Source organism: Perna viridis, chromosome 8 (assembly GCF_037379345.1).
Source record: "Perna viridis isolate PV_CMFRI_1.1 ecotype Kerala chromosome 8, ASM3737934v1, whole genome shotgun sequence".
Taxonomy (NCBI): domain Eukaryota; kingdom Metazoa; phylum Mollusca; class Bivalvia; order Mytilida; family Mytilidae; genus Perna; species Perna viridis.
This window is the reverse complement of record NC_142452.1, coordinates 32556478-32576699: the sequence shown is the minus strand read 5'-3', so window position 1 is coordinate 32576699 and position 20222 is coordinate 32556478. Positions and strand designations below refer to the sequence as shown.

General features: G+C 32.7%; 1 protein-coding gene across 4 annotated transcripts in view; it reads right to left on the bottom strand.

Moving 5' to 3' along the window:
• LOC148610276 (uncharacterized) overlaps positions 1-20222 on the bottom strand; it is a 48836-nt gene that overhangs the window by 8164 nt on the left and 20450 nt on the right. For all 4 annotated transcript variants that reach the window (XM_088542599.1, XM_088542600.1, XM_088542598.1 and 1 more), the window contains 18 exons: positions 17603-17887; positions 16680-16988; positions 13867-14094; positions 13319-13573; positions 12688-12981; positions 10948-11050; positions 10530-10621; positions 9487-9677; positions 8637-8724; positions 6921-6991; positions 6269-6305; positions 5601-5698; positions 4778-4906; positions 4255-4400; positions 2577-2712; positions 1456-1605; positions 938-1031; positions 210-283 (listed from right to left, as the gene is read on the bottom strand). In XM_088542599.1, the coding sequence (XP_088398725.1) occupies positions 210-283; positions 938-1031; positions 1456-1605; positions 2577-2712; positions 4255-4400; positions 4778-4906; positions 5601-5698; positions 6269-6305; positions 6921-6991; positions 8637-8724; positions 9487-9677; positions 10530-10621; positions 10948-11050; positions 12688-12981; positions 13319-13573; positions 13867-14094; positions 16680-16988; positions 17603-17887 (2780 nt within the window). The remainder of the gene's footprint in view (positions 1-209; positions 284-937; positions 1032-1455; positions 1606-2576; positions 2713-4254; positions 4401-4777; positions 4907-5600; positions 5699-6268; positions 6306-6920; positions 6992-8636; positions 8725-9486; positions 9678-10529; positions 10622-10947; positions 11051-12687; positions 12982-13318; positions 13574-13866; positions 14095-16679; positions 16989-17602; positions 17888-20222) is intronic.

Here is a 20222-nt window from a genome sequence, read left to right as displayed (position 1 = left end):
AGGTTCAGTGAAAGTTCTAGTAATGCCATTCAATGGTAATAGAGTAGTTCATGTTAAGAGATGGACACCGCTCATGTTCCCATATTCATAGGTGACAAAGTCTATATTTTGCTACCTGAAACTCCAAATTGATTTGGATGAAAATCTTAATATATGGCTTTGTAAATCAGATATTTGTTTCATCATTAAATTTATAACTACTAACTTACTGGCACGTTTACAGCATTAATGTAGTTAGATCTACCTTTCTCGAAAGATATCAGGAACACTCGACTGCTTTCCACTTTAGTTGAAAAAAAAATATTTTAAATTTGTGAGTAATGTTTTTTTCGTCTCATAGCTATTTTCGTATGAAACAATGTTGCCACTATCTTCTTAGTTCACATTGCAACAGTCTACTTAGAGCAAAATGGCGATAAGATAGATAGTAGAAATCAAGATTCGAGTAACCAGAATGCACCGTGATTTGACCAGATGTTTTAATCATGCTTTCTCCTGGAGAATTGTTTCCATAACGCTTAAACATGGTTCTGTACTTCAAATTAACTGACATATTTGTTTTATTTAAGAGCAAAATCTTTATTATAATTTTCCAAAATACATTTGAAACAGCTGTGTTTTTGATTGGTCAATTATGTTTTTTTTTCGAATGCCGAGTTTAAATAAAGTGGCTCATAAATGTCAACCCTACTGTTTTATGCTAGAAAGCAAAATATTTAAAGAACAGACAATTACGAAAACGTGAAGAAGGTGCAAATGAACAAACTGTATTCATCTGAATTCATCCCTGATGTTCCACGGAGTATGCGAAACGTTATATAAGAGATAGGCATAGTTATGCGATACTGGATGGATCATATGGATGAATTTCTTGATCAAACATAAATAGTCATTGTTAATCACAAAAAAAGCATGTAATATTAAGTATTATATTTACATGGAACAATATTCTTGTTTCGGTTTTTGTCTACATCATTTGGTTCCAGAACTGCAGTTTCTCCACAATCATCATCAACAATAGATTTTAATACCTAAAATATACTCAATATTTGATTGATATCTGGTCAATACCCAACACACGTTGGTTCACATCTCATTCACACCATCTGACATATTTATGGTATACAGCGTAAATGAGCATAAAATCATGCATTCTTTACTGAAGGAAAATATCTCAATTACTTTTTAGGATTTTGTTTATATTTCGAAATAGTTTACCTTAATTTGTTTTGACCAAAACTATTGGACTTGTGTGTATTAGTTAAAATGCATTGAAAGGATATAAGGCTATAAAATTCAATTTTCAGATTTCGTTAATACGATACATGGGAATATAGCTCATCACGTGCTTGCTTTGATAACATTAATATGTCAAATTTAACCTGTATCAACATAATTCCCTCTATGATAAAGCTCTATAGTGATATGCATTCAAATAAGAAAACAATATGTTACCTTAAACTCTATATAAAGATCTTGAGAATTGATTGGACCTCTTTCAGCATCAATACTTCTCCAAACGTCTCCAAATTGTTCTTTTTTAATGAGAGTGTCTTTTACCTTGAATATCTCCAACAAAGCATGGTGCAAGAAAACATACTGGTCCTGATAAAGAGAGGTTCAAATAGGTGAAAAAAGGCTTCATTAATCAATTTTATTTTGCTTGTTTTAACTGTGTATCTTTCAGTCCTTAAATTTACATTTTACTAAAGAGAAATGTTTGAGCGCTAAAACAAAGATACAGGGATACAGTTTTTTTATTTTTTTTTATTTTGAAGAGTCTATACACTCAGGCTTACACAATACATAATGAATTAAAAAGTAAGTACCATATATCACAGGAAAACAGTCACAATTGCACTGGTAGTTAGCTTTCATAATGTGTAGTAGTTGGACTTTTCCTTTTTCTTTTTTCTTAATGACAAATTTCCATTCGGTATACTTTAGGCAAGAGACATTAATTACTTACTTTAAAAACGTTACGAAACCACTGAAGGATGGTTAAATCTTAAAAAAGTATTAATTCTGGAGCCAAAAAAGGTCTGAACAATGAGTACGAGTATAAATTGCTATCTTACGGGTCATTGTAACTTCAGCAGATATTAGCAGTATAGATTTTCCAAGTTTAAACAATTGTTCTTGTTCATTATGTTTGGCTCGTCCCACAATAAGCAATATTAAGAGGCAGATCCTATGATTAGTGGACACAACATAATTTTTTCCACTGACATGTGTTGCAAGTTTCATATGTATCTCATACCGCAAAAAGTGTTTATTTTTAACTCGACAATAAATGGCGAAGAAAATGATTTCAAAGTTAGCGAACAAAGAAGCCAAATTTAGCAAAATAAAATCAGGAGTTGTCTCCCATTTTAAATATTTTTTATTATTTTTTATTGAATTCATTCCTCGTTAATCATTGCAGTTGATCAAAAACTAAAATTCAACTTTAAGAAAAGATTCAATTGTGATATGAATTGGCAGACAAATTTGTATTATGTCATGTGACACCCACTGCCTGGATTTTAAATTGACATCTTTTTATTCATTATCAATATTTCAACTATCTTACTCACCTCTGTTTGTATCATATTCATTCGACAGTATCGCATCTGTTTCAGATAGCTAAAGATGTCAATATACCCAGTTGCCTTCCCTTCTTTTGTCAGGGCATCGAGTCCGATGTAAGTTCCTGTCCTCCCGATTCCAGCACTTGTTATATAATAAATTAAATTTAGGTCGTGAAAACAGTTTACATCATAAAATTGATTTGAATACAATACATGGATTTACACTTTGAATCATGTTCCGAATGACGTACACATTATCCTCGAATGAACGTTTTTCCGTCAGTTCCACCTCGTTTATCTAAGTGTAAAGTGCAGGACTTCGTGGGTTAAATCCTGCCTTATTCTCTCTAAAGACCTAAAAAGTGATAGTTACTGCATATCCAGCGACGGCATTTACGTAATAGGGTGATAAAACTGGCTCGGAGTCAAGGCAATCTATCCTAGAGGGAAAGACTATTGTTCCTGTGAGCTGGCAAAAACCCCTTTTTTGGTTTAAGGGTAGCATGCTCGCCACATGTACCAGAGGTCGTGGTTTTGATTCCGACCAACCCACACTACAGACTTAATTTTTTTTCTTCGATTAGCAAATATCATTCAATGGTCAGAGTGATGGCTGATTTGCTCGGAGTCAGAATAATGTGTATGAGGGGGTGGGGTATCGTGTCCACATGTGTACTGCTGCTTCTTTAAGCTAGCGCAAACAAGCTTTGTTTAAGCATGTCGAACTAAACACAGCCGTATCCTATAGGTCAATCGATATCGTCATGCAATTTCGTTGAATAATAATCTAACAACAAAACATTTTTTTTAATTCAATTTTGAAGTCGCTTATCTAAAATATATATGCTAAAATATATTTTTTCCGCAATGACATCTACATGTGTAAACTCGTCTATGCTATGCCTTCATTCGAATTTATTGTTTGTATGGAACTAAGGTAAAAAAGGTGAATACAATTAAACTGAATATCAAAAAGAAATGTACTCATACAAAACAAAGCCAAATTATTGTATCTCAATGAATAACCGGTAATGACAGTACTTTGATGAGCAGTTCATTGATACTATTGGTTTTAAATTAATTGATTTAAGAATAACATGAATGAGCAAAAACGCATATATAAATACAGCAGCAAATATGCTGAAATCAAAACAGACGGACATTGCCAAGACAGATAAATCAAAGAACCTTGCTACACGTGAAAACCGGAACTAATGACGATCTATATACATTTTGAAAGCAACTAAATAAAGTACAATTACACATAATAAACTTATGTTCAGGAAAACAAGGCAGGCTACAACAATTTAAAGCATTTGCAATATGAGTTTCCACAATAAACACATAAGCCTCGTTGGTTGTTAAGGCAGTGCAGACGTGTACTACTCCAGCTGTAACATCCGTCACATTGCAAGCGGGAGAAATCCGGTAAACGTCAGGTTGAGTCAAATAGTTATCAAATACGTATAAAAACATATAGACCATTTGTGCTGAGCAAATCACGCGTAGAATTGTGGAAGTTTAAAATATAGTATGATTTGGCTTGCAGACTAATATACCAAAGTATTCAAGAGCTAGGATGTCACATAACTTATCATAATTGATATATCTATTGATAAGTCTCTTATTCCTCTTACATGTTGCATTTACGTGTCACATGCTTAATATTAGATAACTATTTTACCTGCAATGAACAAGTATTGGAACTTCTTTTTTCACTTCTTCAGCTACAACATGTCGGTAAAATGCGACTAAATCTAGTGGATTAGGGGTTCCATGGTCTGGCCATGCTGTAAAGTGGTACTGAATAAGACGACGGCTTTGTGATGTCTGCTCAAAAATCAAACAAATTTTTTATGATTTAGGCAAAAACTGTTCGTGTCGACATTTTGAATTTTGTGGATAATATTTATGGAGGCCATTGATTGTTAGCACTTACAATAAGTTCATAGGCGGCGTAATGACCTAAACGATTTGTTGTTAGATGTTCATGATGATTAAGGGGTATTTAAAAGCGATAAGCGATGGACATTATTCATGCTTCCTACAAATTCAAATCCGGTAATTTATGTCCAAACTTATCACTTAAAGTGGGTTTCATTTTTGAAAAAAAAAACATTTTCAATAAATTTGGTAATCTAAGTATATATGTAAAGCATTTAATATTCATCACTCAATCTTTAAGCAAGGTTTTATTTTTTTCTTACCTTTGTGTAATGAATGTCAATTTCTCTTGTGACGTATGTTGCTCTTTCTTTTTCCGTTATCGTAGTCAAAGAAAATGGTCCAATACTCATTTCTCCGGTACAATCTGGCCAGTACCTTTCACACTTTATCTAAATAATCGAATACAGTTAGTTGCACTAAAGTATAAGTCGACAAAGAAAAATCCTTCTTACTCTGTTAATGAATGATTACAATCCGTACTTGAATGAATGTTGGTTTCGTTTGTGTTCACATGCTTATCTGTTAACAGTAAACGGTTATAATCTTATTTGATAGAACCCTGCTATACATGATGCGAAAATATTCACAGAAAACTACTCATTACAAATCCGCAAACCTATTTCTTGTGTACTGTACTAATTTGCATTAAAGGATGAGTTTTAACATTGAGTGTGGCAGAGATCTAAAGTTATGGAATAACAAATCTTCTCTCTGCATATATAATTGACGAATCAGGGAAAAGTGGAAAATAGAAATGTATTAGATATTAAAATCAACGACTTTACATGGGTCTTTCCATAAACCGAATGAAATTCCCAACACGTAGAGTTGTTATTTGACTGGCTCCTGATTTGACAATTATTCCTGTTAAGAATTTACTATATATATCATTGATAACAAGAATTTATATTCCTATCGTACAGAAACTATATATCAGACAGCTAATAGAGTCGCTCCAGTAAGCAAGGACGAATAATTTGTCATAACATATCTTCATTCGTTGAGTGGAGGAATGAAGCGCTTCATATGCATAATGTCTTATAAACAAACAGCAAGTGAAATGCTATAGGGGTTGTTTTTTACCTTCATACCCTCGACAAGGTTTGTTAACATGATGATCTGCCTAACATCTTCCTGCCATATCATTCGCAAGTGATCAGTCAGTGTTGATTTTATTGGTCCTGTAATCATAAATTAATTCAGTCGAACATAGGGGTAAAATAGATATTATACATGTGAAATAGTATAATTCCATTGTACAGTGCTTCATTGTGAATAAAGTTATCCACATCTAATAAGATAATCAAATTTCGACTAGAATATCTAGCTTTTAAGTAGAAGGAAATTAATACTAGAAAAATTGTACACTAAGCAAAATGCCCTTATATTTATATCGTTTTAAAGAATGGTTATAATGGAATTACCGAACTGATGAATTAAATTCTACGCAATAGTCTAAAGAAATAATCAAACAGAACAGTCCGTATAAGCAATCATAGTATCAAATATATAATGATATAAAAGACAGAAACTTGAAAACCATCGTTATAGTCATGATTTGGTACTGCCCACGGAAATTGTCCAATATATAATTGTCATTTATTGAGAGAAAAAACGGTTCTAATGTTAGCATTAACAGTGTTGAATGAAATACCCAAGAATTGTCTTTTTATTGTCAATAAACGGTAAGTCCCTTATATCACGTTCCGATTCCAAAATAATAGTTTCTTTACTAAATTAATGATACCTACCTTGACAGGCTATGTACTGTTTTTCCCGTTCAACACCCTATAAATATTCAAATGAAAGTTCTTAAATGACGTGCTTCAAAGGTTTTTATAACACAGCCGTGGTTTAACTTTGATAAAAAATCATATGACCAAAGCCATAAAAAAGCTTAACCAAATTTTATGCCACACATAGGTTGTATTTAAAAAAATATATATAAAGAAAATAGTCCTATTTGAATAAAAATACATCACGGAGGCTGTTGTTAAGGATGGAATATACGGTATAGCTAGACTGTGGTACAACAAGAATAAAATGTAGTTTCCGTGTTTTATATTTTAATTAAAATACTTGCTGTAACTTTCAATTGAATTCACGTCAGAAGTCATTGGAAAATCACTTTCTTTTATAAACTGAAACTCATTTATATATGTAATACTCGATTGCAAATGAAAGTTCAAGTTACAAAGATTTTGTTCTCAAATCTTTACGTTGTGCTGACATGCTAAAATATTTATCAATTTATAATGATTCATTAATACCTATTTAAAACTTTCATTTCTATTTTTGCAATTTATATGAATGATATACATTACTTTTAAGTCTTTAACTATTAATACTTAATTAAACGTTTGATACGTGCGAAGTTGTCTAAACAAGTTGAAAAGTACCTACATCGATAAAGTTAGCATTAATGTAATCCGATTTTGAATTCCTTGTGTTGAGAACGACTCTGGAATGGTCATCTAAAGAAAAGATAAAAAATTAAAATGAGTATAGGTTCTATTGCATTGTAAACCTGATAATCATCCCTTGCTGTCGTTATTTGTATGTTCCATAATAATGTCTATTAAAGCTTAGTTTTGGTATCTCATATCCGTCCAAGTGAGGGGCAGCCATTTTATATCTAACAAAAAATGAAGATCAGATTGTACTGCCTACAATCTAGATTTATTCAACTTCTTCTTAGATATAAAACTGTCGACAGAGCATTTACAAGATGTTTCTATTGTTCAACAACGACACGCATTACTGTCAACACAGACGTACTGGAACGACGTCTTAAACTAGAGGCTCTAAAGAGCCTGAATCGATCACCTGCTTCGATGAACAACATTTTCTTTTAGTAAAACCAGCCATATTTTTCCTGGATGAAAATTCCTACCAGTCAAACCTAAGGAACAATCATATCAATGTCCAGTAGTGTCAAAGGAGTAGATCATTAAGTAAATAACAATTTAAATAGCAAAACAATAAAAACGTCGAAAAAGGGCAATAACTTTAAAATAGCTAAACAGATGTACACGAAAAATTGACCACGGATGGATGTCGTCATGCTGAGCACTTTTATTTTGATCGAAACTTTGCTTAACTTTGGATTTTTGAGGATATATAAGAAAAACTTTTGTCTGACCCTACGTTCTATTTTTGGAAAAGCGGTCATTTTTTTTCAACAGATGAATTATCCTCACATCAGTTCGATGCAGAATACCCTTTGGAACATTCATACCAAGTTCAATTCTATTTGATCTGGTAGTATCAAAGGAGAAGATTTTTCAAAGAAATAATATTGCAAAATAGTAAAAGGAACGTCGAAAAAGGGCAATAAGTTCAACATGGCTTAACTCGAAAGTTTGACTACAGAATTCATCATGCTGAATACTTTCAACACTATATCAGTATTCCGCGAAACCTAACGGTTTTTTTTTACATTTGTGTGGGAAACTTCTATATTACCCCTATGTTCTATTTCTTTGTTCTATTTTTATTAACAGCGGCCACGTTTTTTCAACGGATCACAAATACCCACATCAGTTCAATGCAAAATAGTCTAAGGAATATTCATACCAGGTTTGGTTCTAATTGGTCAAGTAGTGTCAGAGGAGAAGAGTTTTGAAAAATTGTTAACGGCGACGACAAACGCTAAGTAAAGGCAATAGCTCACCTGTCTTTTGGCCAAGTGAAAATCCCAAAAATAGCATTTATTTTTTCACTAAAATCGTGTTCGCCGCCCCATTTTGATACCTTACAACAATTCGGGGAGCTCTAAATGAGCTATTGAACTTCGGATTCCGTTACTGGTGAAATTCAGATTGAGAGACCTAAAAGGCTAATCCATTCGTCCAACTGAATTAAAACAGCAAACATTTGAATAATCGCTGTCAGATTTTCATTTAAATATCGAACACTTATCAACGTTCCATTTCTAATGACATAAAGGTCGTACCTTCTTCATAGTTCGACATTAAAATAAGACTCATGACCAGCATAAAACGGTGTGTACCTAGAATAGCACAGTAAGTCAATTTCAATCTAAAGTATCTTGGCGAACACTACTGAAAACAAGTGAACAATAAAAACCACTTGCATTAATAGAATAAAGTAACATACATGGATGTGTTGTCTTGTATCGGTTTCTAGGAATATTTTCTTTTTTCAGCGCAAAGATTGTTGGGTGTACTGCTCCATGTGGGACACTCTGCAAAGATTATGTATGATGGTATACGCATGAAGAATTTCGTGTGTAGAAAGTTATAAAAATTGAAAACAACCAATATCAGAACCTTCAGTTATTACGTAAAATGTGGAAACTAATTTTGTTTTGCCCACATTCTTGGTGATGGTTAACTTGAATAACCCAGTAAACAACTTTGGAAGATTCATATGAAGCGGTTATTTAAGACCGGCTACCACCGATGGTATTCAGATAATTGCCATTGTAATAGAAAACATCAATAAAATTCAAATAAATTAAGCATCCAAATAACCGTAAGCCTATACCAAGATCTCTAGCTTTGTACAAGGTTAGTTTCAAAATGCACGAATTTTATCAATACCCTGCATATTGAAATATAAACAATGTGATATTTTATCTTTAGTGGTATTTTGCAAAAATGTTTGCAATTCAGTTGTCCCTCATAAAGCGTCGGTGGCATTAAACTACACCACTGCCTTCACATTTACATGTATATCCATGTTTTTTATTGAGGAATTATCATTCGATTAAATACGTTAATGGAATTTCAAAATGAATTTCATAACGCTTTGAATTACTGTGAAAGTACTATTGTTCGTGGGATTTGTGGGTAGACCCGAATTTGGTTACCAACGAAAGGGAGATTTCCATTGATGTGTATAGTGAAAATCTCCAAACCACGACTTCAATAATCCACGAACTTGTGTTTCTTCCCTAACCCATGAATATTTGTTTCCAAGAATTAAAGTACTTTTACAGTAATACCTTGTACTCCTTGTGTAAACCATTATCCACCTCCCTTTTAGTTATATACTCTTTTAGCTCGTCGATATGAATACGAGTTGGTCTAACTTCAAGAACGTTATGATAAGTAGATTCGGCAATATTTGTCTTTGAATCTAATTCAAACTGGCAATAGCTGTTATCGTTGTGTCCATTTGTCCCCAAAAATGATTCTGAAAATATACAGTTTTTCACGGTGTTTAATTCCAAACAGAATCATTACATCTTCGTGTCATTTAAAAAAAAAGTGTTTAATAGGCTTTTTATTGTCAAACAAAACTGCTTTCTGATTTACTACCTATCACTCTGCTATGGAGTAGGTTATGCTATACAGAATGTTTAAAAAAAAATTTGCATATTGAGGAAGGGGTTAGTATTGAGTGTTGCAGGGATGTTAAAGGTTTGAAATAACATAAAGACACAAGCACAATTTATCATGTATTACACCTGAATTGAGATAAACAAGTTTTGGACAGGTTTTGGAAAAAAAATTCCGATAATTCGTGCTTTCATTTGACATTCACGTGAACTTTTCGCATAAACTTCATATAAGTATTTTTTCATGAATATCAAGAAAATTTTATATGAATCAGGATTCCAAGATTTTCACATGATACATTAATTTGGTATGTAATATGTGCACATATGTTTGATTTGCATGTCAATAGAAGAAACTAGCTGTTAATGAACATATGTCATCCCGCCAAGGAATAAAACACAAATGATAGTGCTATGTGACGTGGAAGAATACAATTTATGATGGCGAATTATTAATTAACGTGACGGCAAAATGTACAGCCTATTTCAGCCTTCTTGTTTCTGCAATATAAACCTTGCAACGTTTCCAAAAGAGCCGTCAAATCTTTACTTTTATCTTTTCCCTTATAATGTAATGTGCAATTTTAATGGATATCTTTTACCGCCTTACATAAACCATTACGAAAATGTCCTGGTAAATAAAACAAATTCTGCGGTTACTTTTTTCTTACTGAATAATAGTGTTCATTTATTTAATGTATAATTACGCCGAGATATTGCGTCTGAAGAGGTATGTTCTGTTACACTGCTTCCGACTGCATCTGCACTAACTGGAGACTTATTACCGCTGGATTTGCGTCTGTCATATACAAAATCGATCAAATAAATTGTAGGAATTAAGAAAAAGATGAGTTAAGGGCACTACAAACAACTCTAATCAACTGAATCTGCTCTTATGTTTCATTGATAATGAAAGAAATCTTAGTAGGAAAAGATTCATACAGAAAAAGAATGTACTGTAATAAAGTAATAAGCCTTTTCGGTACTTAAAAAAGAAGTCAAGAAACCACAAAAGTATGCCATATACTGATGTCTTTTTTGCTACACATGGTAAAAGTATATATATACGAGAAGCCCTTACATAAAATCAAGCTTTATATAATAAAAAAAAATATTTATCTTTACCTTTTCCAAAGAAATAACGCAATTAGGATAATGCAAACAGCTAGCACACAGGATGTAGTTGCCCCGAAAACAGCTGATGTTTCGTCTGTAAGTTTGTCAGGAACTATATTTCCAAGTGCAAAATGTACATTAGTAATATGGAATAATAAGAATCATGTTTACATTAATTAAAAAAATACACATCCGTCAACATGAATGACAACATTTTAGATTCATTACTAATTTAAAAATGTTAAATATAAGACATAACCACTTATTATAACACTACTATATGATATACTTGGATAAACAAACATGGCTAACGGACTTCACAACTCAGTGAAGACGCCCATTGTGCAAAACGGAAGTGAATACGAAATGGCGAGCGATATAAACAATATATAACGAGGGGAAATCTAAAAAATATGATAAAAAAAGGGTTTATCCGTATTCGGTTAGTATGTATCCAATATGTAATAGATATCAGTCCTTGGTTGTGAAAAATGCTCAGTTTCTTGTAAAACAATGAGTAGTGATGTTTTTCTTAATATATTTTTATTTTTTTATTTTTTTTTTTTTGACCCGTGCAGGTCCGGGTGTCAAAAGAATAGGCCTGCCGCAGCGCTAAGCTTGTCGTAAAAGGCGACTAAATAGTGCTCAGAACCGTACCCGGGGGCTAGGACGCTCTGCCCACAGAGCAACTGGGATGTGTGCCCCAGGTGGTGGAATGGGGTACCCCTGGCATGTTACATGCTGGGGTTGTCAGGCTATAATACGGAAAACCTGACCGCAAACCATAGTGGTGCACCGTGTTGGGAAAGATGCCACGTTCCTCGCACGTTAAAGAACCCTACTGTGGTATTCTCCCGGAGTAGGAACCATAGGGCTCCGCCACAGGAGGCTAAATTGCCCGACCCTACCCACCTCTCCCTATTTCCAGTGGCAATCAAAATTTATCGACCCCATTGTCCTTGTGTCCCATCCCTTTTTCATTTCATCATCATTTCATGTTCATTTTATCATCAATTTCATGTTCATCGTCCGAATATAGCTGAAATATTGCTGCTCGGACGTTAAACCCCAACAAACAAACATTATTTTTTTGTGCTGGTGTGGCCGCTGATTGTCTTATTATGACAATAGCATGCAAATTCTTTTTAATAACCACTGGTATAGTCATGCCGCAATGGTTTAGCGCGCGTTTAAACTAGTTTTAACCCACTATTTCGTTTGAAGTGTCTGTACCAAGTCAGGACCATTGCGGTACCGTCTGCTCCGGTGGTTTAATATCTGTTTTGCCAGATTAATTTTGGATTTGACTTGATTGTGAATCGGATCAGTGTTCGGTAATTTTATTGTTATCCTTATATACTTAACTTATTGCACATGACAAGTAATAATTAGGTGTGTGAGGTAAATTGGAATAAATTAAAATAGTTACATATTGTGGTGATAGTAAAAATGGACATATAGTGGAGGCGAATTTCAGTGAACAATGTATAACTGCAATACCTGTAACGATGAAAAAATGTCTATGATTATGGTATCTTCTCAAAATTATCCGACATTGAAACGATCGCGTAAAGCAAAAGTGAAATTAGAAATGAAATGTGACTGTCATGAAGTAAAACAAGTAATGAGTTTAAGTATTCATAACTTAAAACATGTTTCAGTGTCTACATCTAAGTTGTAAGCCTAAAGACGTTTTGTAGAAAGATTTAGTTATCGAGGCTTATTTTGTAAGAAAACATGGTTACATACCATAAACATGCAGGAAAATTGACGAACTCGATCCGATACCACGTTTATTGTTTACGTTGCAAATATATACTCCAGTGTCACTTCTTAATGCCCTATGAATGGACAGAGAGGGATCAGTAAGTGAGCTGCCATTGTATTTAGATTGTCTAGTTTTACTGGAAAGGGGTATTCCATCCTTAGTCCAAAACACGTCAGTAGCTTCTGGATATGATGTGTAAGAACAAGACAACTTAACGAAAAAACCTTCCTGTGTTGCTAAATTTGGAACATCAGTGCTATTTACAAGCGGAATATCTGTCAAGTAAAAATCAAAAGTAATTTCATTTTTTATAGATAAATTACAAGAAGAATAATGTAACGTTTTGAAATTATGATAATCAGCACCCGTTCTGAAAATCCGGAGATGTTGTTTTAGAGGTGATGAAAGTTGAAGCTATGTTAAGCGATCTTTTCATTATTACCACGAGAGAAAATGGTTCGATTGAAACATAGATTGATGATGGTTTCCTCGTGTAAAGATTTCAGAGGTAAACAGATGTGTATGTACTAAGTTTAAACCATCACATGCATAAAAAAATAAATCTGCAAGTAAATCAAACATGATTTCAAAGAAACCGATGACATAAGTTACCTCTGATTTTAACTGTTATGTTGTTACTGAAAACAGAATCGGAACCAAACGATGTACCACAGGAGTAGTTACCAGCGGAATATCGTGATGCGTTAACAATTTTATAGAAATATAGTCCATCATTCCGTTTTGCTGTTGAATTGACGATATGTCCATTTAGACTCCATTTTATCTCGTGTCCACCTTTGATGTGACAGTAAATTTTAAATGTTTCGGATGCACTTTTATCATACGCTTCTTGTCTTGCAGAAGCATCTGGAAAATGCACAGGGGTAGCAATATTTAAATTGTATACATCAGATAACTACAAACTTTGAAATTCACATGCGAAAGAGAATAATTTTTCATATCTGTTATTTGTATTTTGTTTTACATTTTTAATAAATTTAATGATGCAAGACTGACTGTTTAAGTTTGTACATAGACCTTATTTTAACTTTTGTTTTGTTTCGTTTGTACAGTGCTTTGATCAGTATCAAAATCATGCCTATTACATTCATTTTACTTATACTGTCATATAAAAGAAAATAAATTTCGCCATAACTTACAGAGAACAACAATTGAAACAGTGTCACTTGCAAATCCATAGTTGTTCTTTGCATAGCATGTATAATTTCCAGAATACTGGAGTTGCACTCTTTCGTTAACGCAGTTTCTTTTAATGTTAGTTCTGTATTTCCACCATGCGTTGACAGTGTTTTGAACTTTGCAGTTTAATCTGACTTTCTCATTATGTTTAACAACTAAGACACTTCTACAACTAACTACTGGCGGACCTATAAAATCATAGTGTTTTTCATTATTTATCTTTAATAGCAATTCTCTGTGAGGACAAACAAAAGGGAAAAAAGAAAACACCAATGATCAATATTTCTACTGTATGAAGTCATCGTGGCATGTTAACGTGGAAAACAATAATGATTTTCACTTTGGTAACCCCGTTTTCTTAGTGCATTCACTGTAATTCCGGGAGAATTTAACTGTACTGTTCGAAAGGTCATTCCATACTATTTTCAATTGTTCTGTTTCCATGGAAACCATTACTGACTTTATCTAATAACTTTGATATACAATAATTAAGACCTACACTTTATCATCATATACAGACATATGTAATAGTTGTAAAACTGCTGTTCAAATTTATGGTCAAAAGAGTTCAAAAATGACATTTAAAAAAAGTTATTTTTGTGTTGAAATTATGCTATTGGTTAGTTAATTTCAATTAGCAATTACAGAAACAAAATGAACCTGTGGATAGGCAAGCCTTTAAATTTTACAAAATATAATCTGTACTCTATATTATAATATAATAAATAAATAATTGACATGTGCTATTTTCTATTAAGACTATGAATATGGTTGCCATGGCGCAAATCGAAAATATGGATTTTTTTGGCGTTTTCTTTACCAGAAACTCTTGACCTTTCAAGAATATCTCATTCCTACCAAATGACAAAAATATTAGTATATAGTGAGGATATACCTATAAATTCAAAACCTGTGATAAAAATAAAGGTCAAAGTCATGAAAAAAACATGTTTATAAAAACAGAAATTACGAAGACGACCGTTAAACGGCATTGAAATAAAACAAATGACCTTGAAGTTTAAAATTTTGCTTATTTATGTTTTTTAATTCTTTTGCAGTAACAGATTCAAACTGCTTACTTAAAATGATTAAGAGTATTAATGAAATACCATGTGAGTAAAAAAATAATAAACATCGTCGTTCTGTGGAAAAATTACTATGGTTACCAAGTTTCTTTTCAAATGTCTCAAATTCTAAGTATAACACATAACCAGTTTTCTAACATGTTCTTGTTCGAGGATAGTTCTATCTATGTTTAAAAGTATACACATATCTACGGGTGCAATTTTGCACTATTTGGTGTTGAAAATCGCATTATTATTATTTTTTTTAATAAAAAAGTGACTGATTTTGAAAACCATTTCAGACACTTGTTTTACCCTAGTTTGTGAAGATAAATAAAACTTGTTTTATTATTAAGCATGAATTTATGATGTCTGTATTAATGGTTTAAACGATAACAAGTCTACGGAAACTGGAAATTTTCACTTTTGGTAGTTAAGGTAAATACTAAATATTAGTCTCTATATGGCAACGGGTGTACAAAAATAAAACATTTTGCTAATTGCAATGTTAATATTTCATATATTCTTATTTGAGGTATTTTAATTATATTTAAATTTTGACTCCATATAATTTTTATTCATACAGAGCATTGTATATTACATTTTATTCAAAACGTTTTAATCAACGGAAGACACAGCTTATGAGTAAAAATATGTTACATATATACCAGCTTATAATAATACATTGTTTTGACTGATTTTAATGTACACGTTTGTTTGTTTGTTTGTTTGTTTGTTTGTTTGTTTGTTGGGGTTTAACGTCCGAGCAGCAATATTTCAGCTATATTCGGACGATGAACATGAAATTGATGATAAAATGAACATGAAATGATGATGAAATGAAAAAGGGATGGGACACAAGGACAAATTTTGATTGCCACTGGAAATGTGGAGAGGTGGGTAGGGTCGGGCAATTTAGCCTCCTGTGGCGGAGCCCTATGGTTCCTACTCCGGGAGAATACCAAAGTAGGCATCTTTAACGTGCGAGGAACGTGGCATCTTTCCCAACACGGTGCACCACTATGGTTTGCGGTCAGTTTTTCCGTATTATAGCCTGACAACCCCAGCATGTAACACGCCAGGGGTACCCCATTCCACCACCTGGGGCACACATCCCAGTTGCTCTGTGGGCAAAGTATCCTAGCCCCTGCACGGGGCTTTAATGTACAAAATGACGAATTTGTATTGTTCTGAAATTATATTTTTTTCATACGCATATTCCATTGTAAGATTGTTTGTGTGTAAACTCATTTTTTATATATAATGTAGTCTATTGATTAATCTACGCATCTTTTAAGGTTCTCATTTGTGATAGAAAACTTTCTAAACCATTATTTCAATATTCAAATAGCATCAACTCCATCAGATTGTCTCCTACATGCTAGTGCAGTACGAATTTATTTTGTAAGTTTAATTCGCCTATGCAATATTAAAAAAAATATTTTATTAGCGTCCTTTTTAAATAATTAATGCAATTAGAATTATTATAATCTCGGTTTTGTTTTGTACAGTTTGTAAATTTGAAAGGAGCAGGCTATTTATTCATTGATTTCCCCAAAAATGGATAAATCATAGTGCGAATGACTCATATATATACACTTTTACAATTAACGATGTCAGCGACTTTTCAAATGTTAATAAATTACGCGTTGCTCAAAAATTGTCCAGTAAGAGGTTGTGTATTTACATTAAATAATCTGGATACTTACTTCCTATTAATAACTCGATTGATTTACTTCCATTTGCATAAGAATGTCTTGCCACGCATGTGTAGTTATCAGTTTCCTGTATCTCTGCGTTTCTTATTGTAAGTATACTTCTTTTTGTATTGGTATCAATGCTGTATTTTGTACTGGCGATTGGTAGTCGGTTCCTTTGTACCTGATTAAAACGTCCTCGCAGCCAGTAAATCTCATTCGGATCCGGTGATGATTCTAATACATCACAATTTAAAGTCGTTGAATTCCCTTTCGCTACATGCAGGGGACTTTTACGGTCAATATTCACGACAGGTATTTCTAAAACGATACCAAAGGAAGTATACCAATCATTTTGTATAAGCTCTTTAATGTTCGACCAAATGAATAAAAAGGTAAAGAAAAAGAAATAATATTTTTGATTTTTACAATTATAAAATCAAAATATAACGTACCAAGAAACAAAAGTAAATAAGCAAATTAACCCCGCTAAACATTGGGAGCATGGACCAGGTTTTCCGGTAGGGTAAGTGTCCTCTGCATTTCAAGAAACACCTGGTTTACACAAACAATTGTATTGATCTCTCAGTTATAAAATTTTGGCAAAAAATTCCCGAACTGTGAACAATAGGGCAATACAATACTAAAGATTGCCAGAACGTAAAAACAGTAAAAAAAAAACAATCCAAAAATACATTGTATGTGAAATGGTGTTTCGTCGTTTACATTAATTTCTGTTTCTGTTATGTTGTCTTTTCATTGTTTGTTTCATCAATAATTGGTAAAAGAAACGTCAGTTTTATATATGTACTTATTTATTTTTAAATATACTCTTTTTTGTTGTAGTTGTTGTTTGTAACGAAATTTTATCACTCCCATTATCTCATATTAACAGTTAAACGTTTTTACGAACTACTGGGTAATGGAAAACTTACTCCAAACGGAAAGGGTAATATTGATGCTTTCATAACCAAATTCGTTCGTGACGACACACTTGTAGACACCACTGTTCGTAGCCAAAGGCTTATATATAGTTAAAGTTGGATGTGAACATCTTTCTTGGTAATGAAAAGTGGGCGTTAAAGATACGTGGAGTCCATTCACAAACCAAGAGACTGAACAAAATGTTTGTTGGGTATTTTCAGATATCTGAACAAACAGTTTCACATCCGAATATTCCTCCGTAGCAATGCTGGTATTAGCTGTTATAGATGGTCGTACTGCAAAATAATTAAGAAATCGTTCAATTCATATTTTTGGTGCAAATAAAGCAGACCATTGTTTCGCTAAAATTTAAAAATACCCATTGCATAAATGTGTTGTTGCAGTAATAAAAATTAGAATTTCGTATGTGTATTAATTCTTTCTTCCTTTAGTTAAATAAATATATCCGTGCTATACTTCATTGGTATTGATTGTATTAATAGTCGCAACACATAACTAGTAATATCTAGAATATAAAAAAAGTGGAATATTTTGTTAATTTGTTTATTTAAGGCGTACCAATTACAGATAGGGCACTTTGTAAAATGTTTCAAAGGGTGAAATGTAATGATATGTGCACATACCAGGCATGGCAATTATTCTTAGATAGAACTTTATTATGTCTATAAAGGGTGATTGATGACAAAAATTTAACAATAGAAAGTGATGTAGTTTATGCAAAATACCATGGTTTCATCTTATAAAGCAACTATATATATGGAGCAGTGTAGCGAATAGAGTTGTCACATTCTGAAACGTTGTATAACATTGATTTGTTGTGACATGCATCATTAATTTAATCCTCTATTTTACATAATAACACCTAGATGAATTGTCCTGTACTACCATACATCGTGTACTAATTTACAACCCTAGATTACTCCTACGAGGAGGAATGAACCGGCCAGCAAAAGCTATATATTATATAGCCTAGCTATTCGAGTCGTCAAGGGCGCTGGACTTCGTGCAGGCGGTATTGCCATAGATGTCAAAGCGGTACGAGTTGGAGTCCAGCGCAGGGAACGATCAAACATTTGCCTTGCAAATTTGACAGTTGTAGCATCGTTGGGAATTTTTCAGACCTTTCTATGATAACCTTATATTATATATGTAATGTTTCGTATATTGGGAAAATAGAAATTCCTTGGAACAAAATCAACACCTAAAAATCAATGTATCTCTTATGTCTACTGTTCGAGCCTTTCCTTCTTAATCCCTATGAATATATACCATTTTCTCGTGAATTATGAACAGTATATATAAGTATAAATATGTTATTGTTTTATATAAATGTTTTCTATTTAAAAAATGATAGATACAAACACTTAGAAAAACGTACGATTATTCATCACGAAATAATTCTAATTATAACTTCTTTAGATCGTTCATACATGAATGAACGCTGGTGAACCTGTAACCAATATGTCGGCCGTGTTGTTCGAAAAAGTGTAGCAACGAACTAAATGGCATAATATAGCCGTAAGAATAGTTTATTACATCCACATTGATTTTACCAGTACAATTTATTTACAGAGAGTAATGTTCAGCTCGGGGAAAGAAACGGCTTGTTCCCATTGTGCCTTAGCTGTCAAATTTGATACTTAAAATTATTCCTATTTCGCCTTAGTGATGTTTTCGAATGAACTAAGGCGAAATGAGAACTTATGTAAACATGTAATTAAGTGCGACTTATGTTTGTATAGCATGTAAACCTTATATACACTTGTACATTGTATATGTAGATTTTAATTTATATTGTTTGTTGGTACTTTATAGTTTTGGTTATTTCTTTCATTTTTATTTTAAGAAATGGTTATGCGGTTTGTTGGTTGGGTTTCTGTCTTAAGAACTTTTTATGAATGGCTTTTTTCTGATTTTAATCACCGAGTTCTCTTTCATTTAATGGATACAACATTTATGAATAATAACTTAAGATTAAAATTCAAAATAAATAAAGTATGACTGAGAACTCTGATAACGATTTGACTCAAAAAAAGTTCCTCAGAACAGTGAAGGCTCATTTACGTACAACAAAGATTAAGCAAAATCGTAATAAAAGCTTGATTCTAGTAGAACAAAATAAAAAGCAACAGAAGAAAACAGTTTCAATCTGAGATTAGCAGCACAATATTGTGAGGATTCATAGACAATTTATGATAATCAGTGAAGCGTCAAGATGTGCAGTGCTGAATCTTCAACAATGGATGCAGTTCTTCTCACTGCAGTAGTCAGACTGAAGCTGGCGAAAAGATCTGATTGTAAAACTGGCATGCATGTACCTCAATTTTTTAATTGTTTAAGGAATTGTCAAACCTAAACTGCAACATTTTACAAAGCTTTAAATTTAAGCAACTTAACTTTCAGTTAAATTATTTTTGGCTTATTTTATTTAAGTATCAATTATGTATGATCCCAAAATAAATAATGTCAATTTATTGGTATTGAATTTACAAACAAATAAAGAATTTGAAGATTACACATTTACATTTGTGTATAATAAGAACTTCGATAATAACGTCATTAGTTTTAATGCAATTTTATACATATACATGTACACTCATTAAATTTATT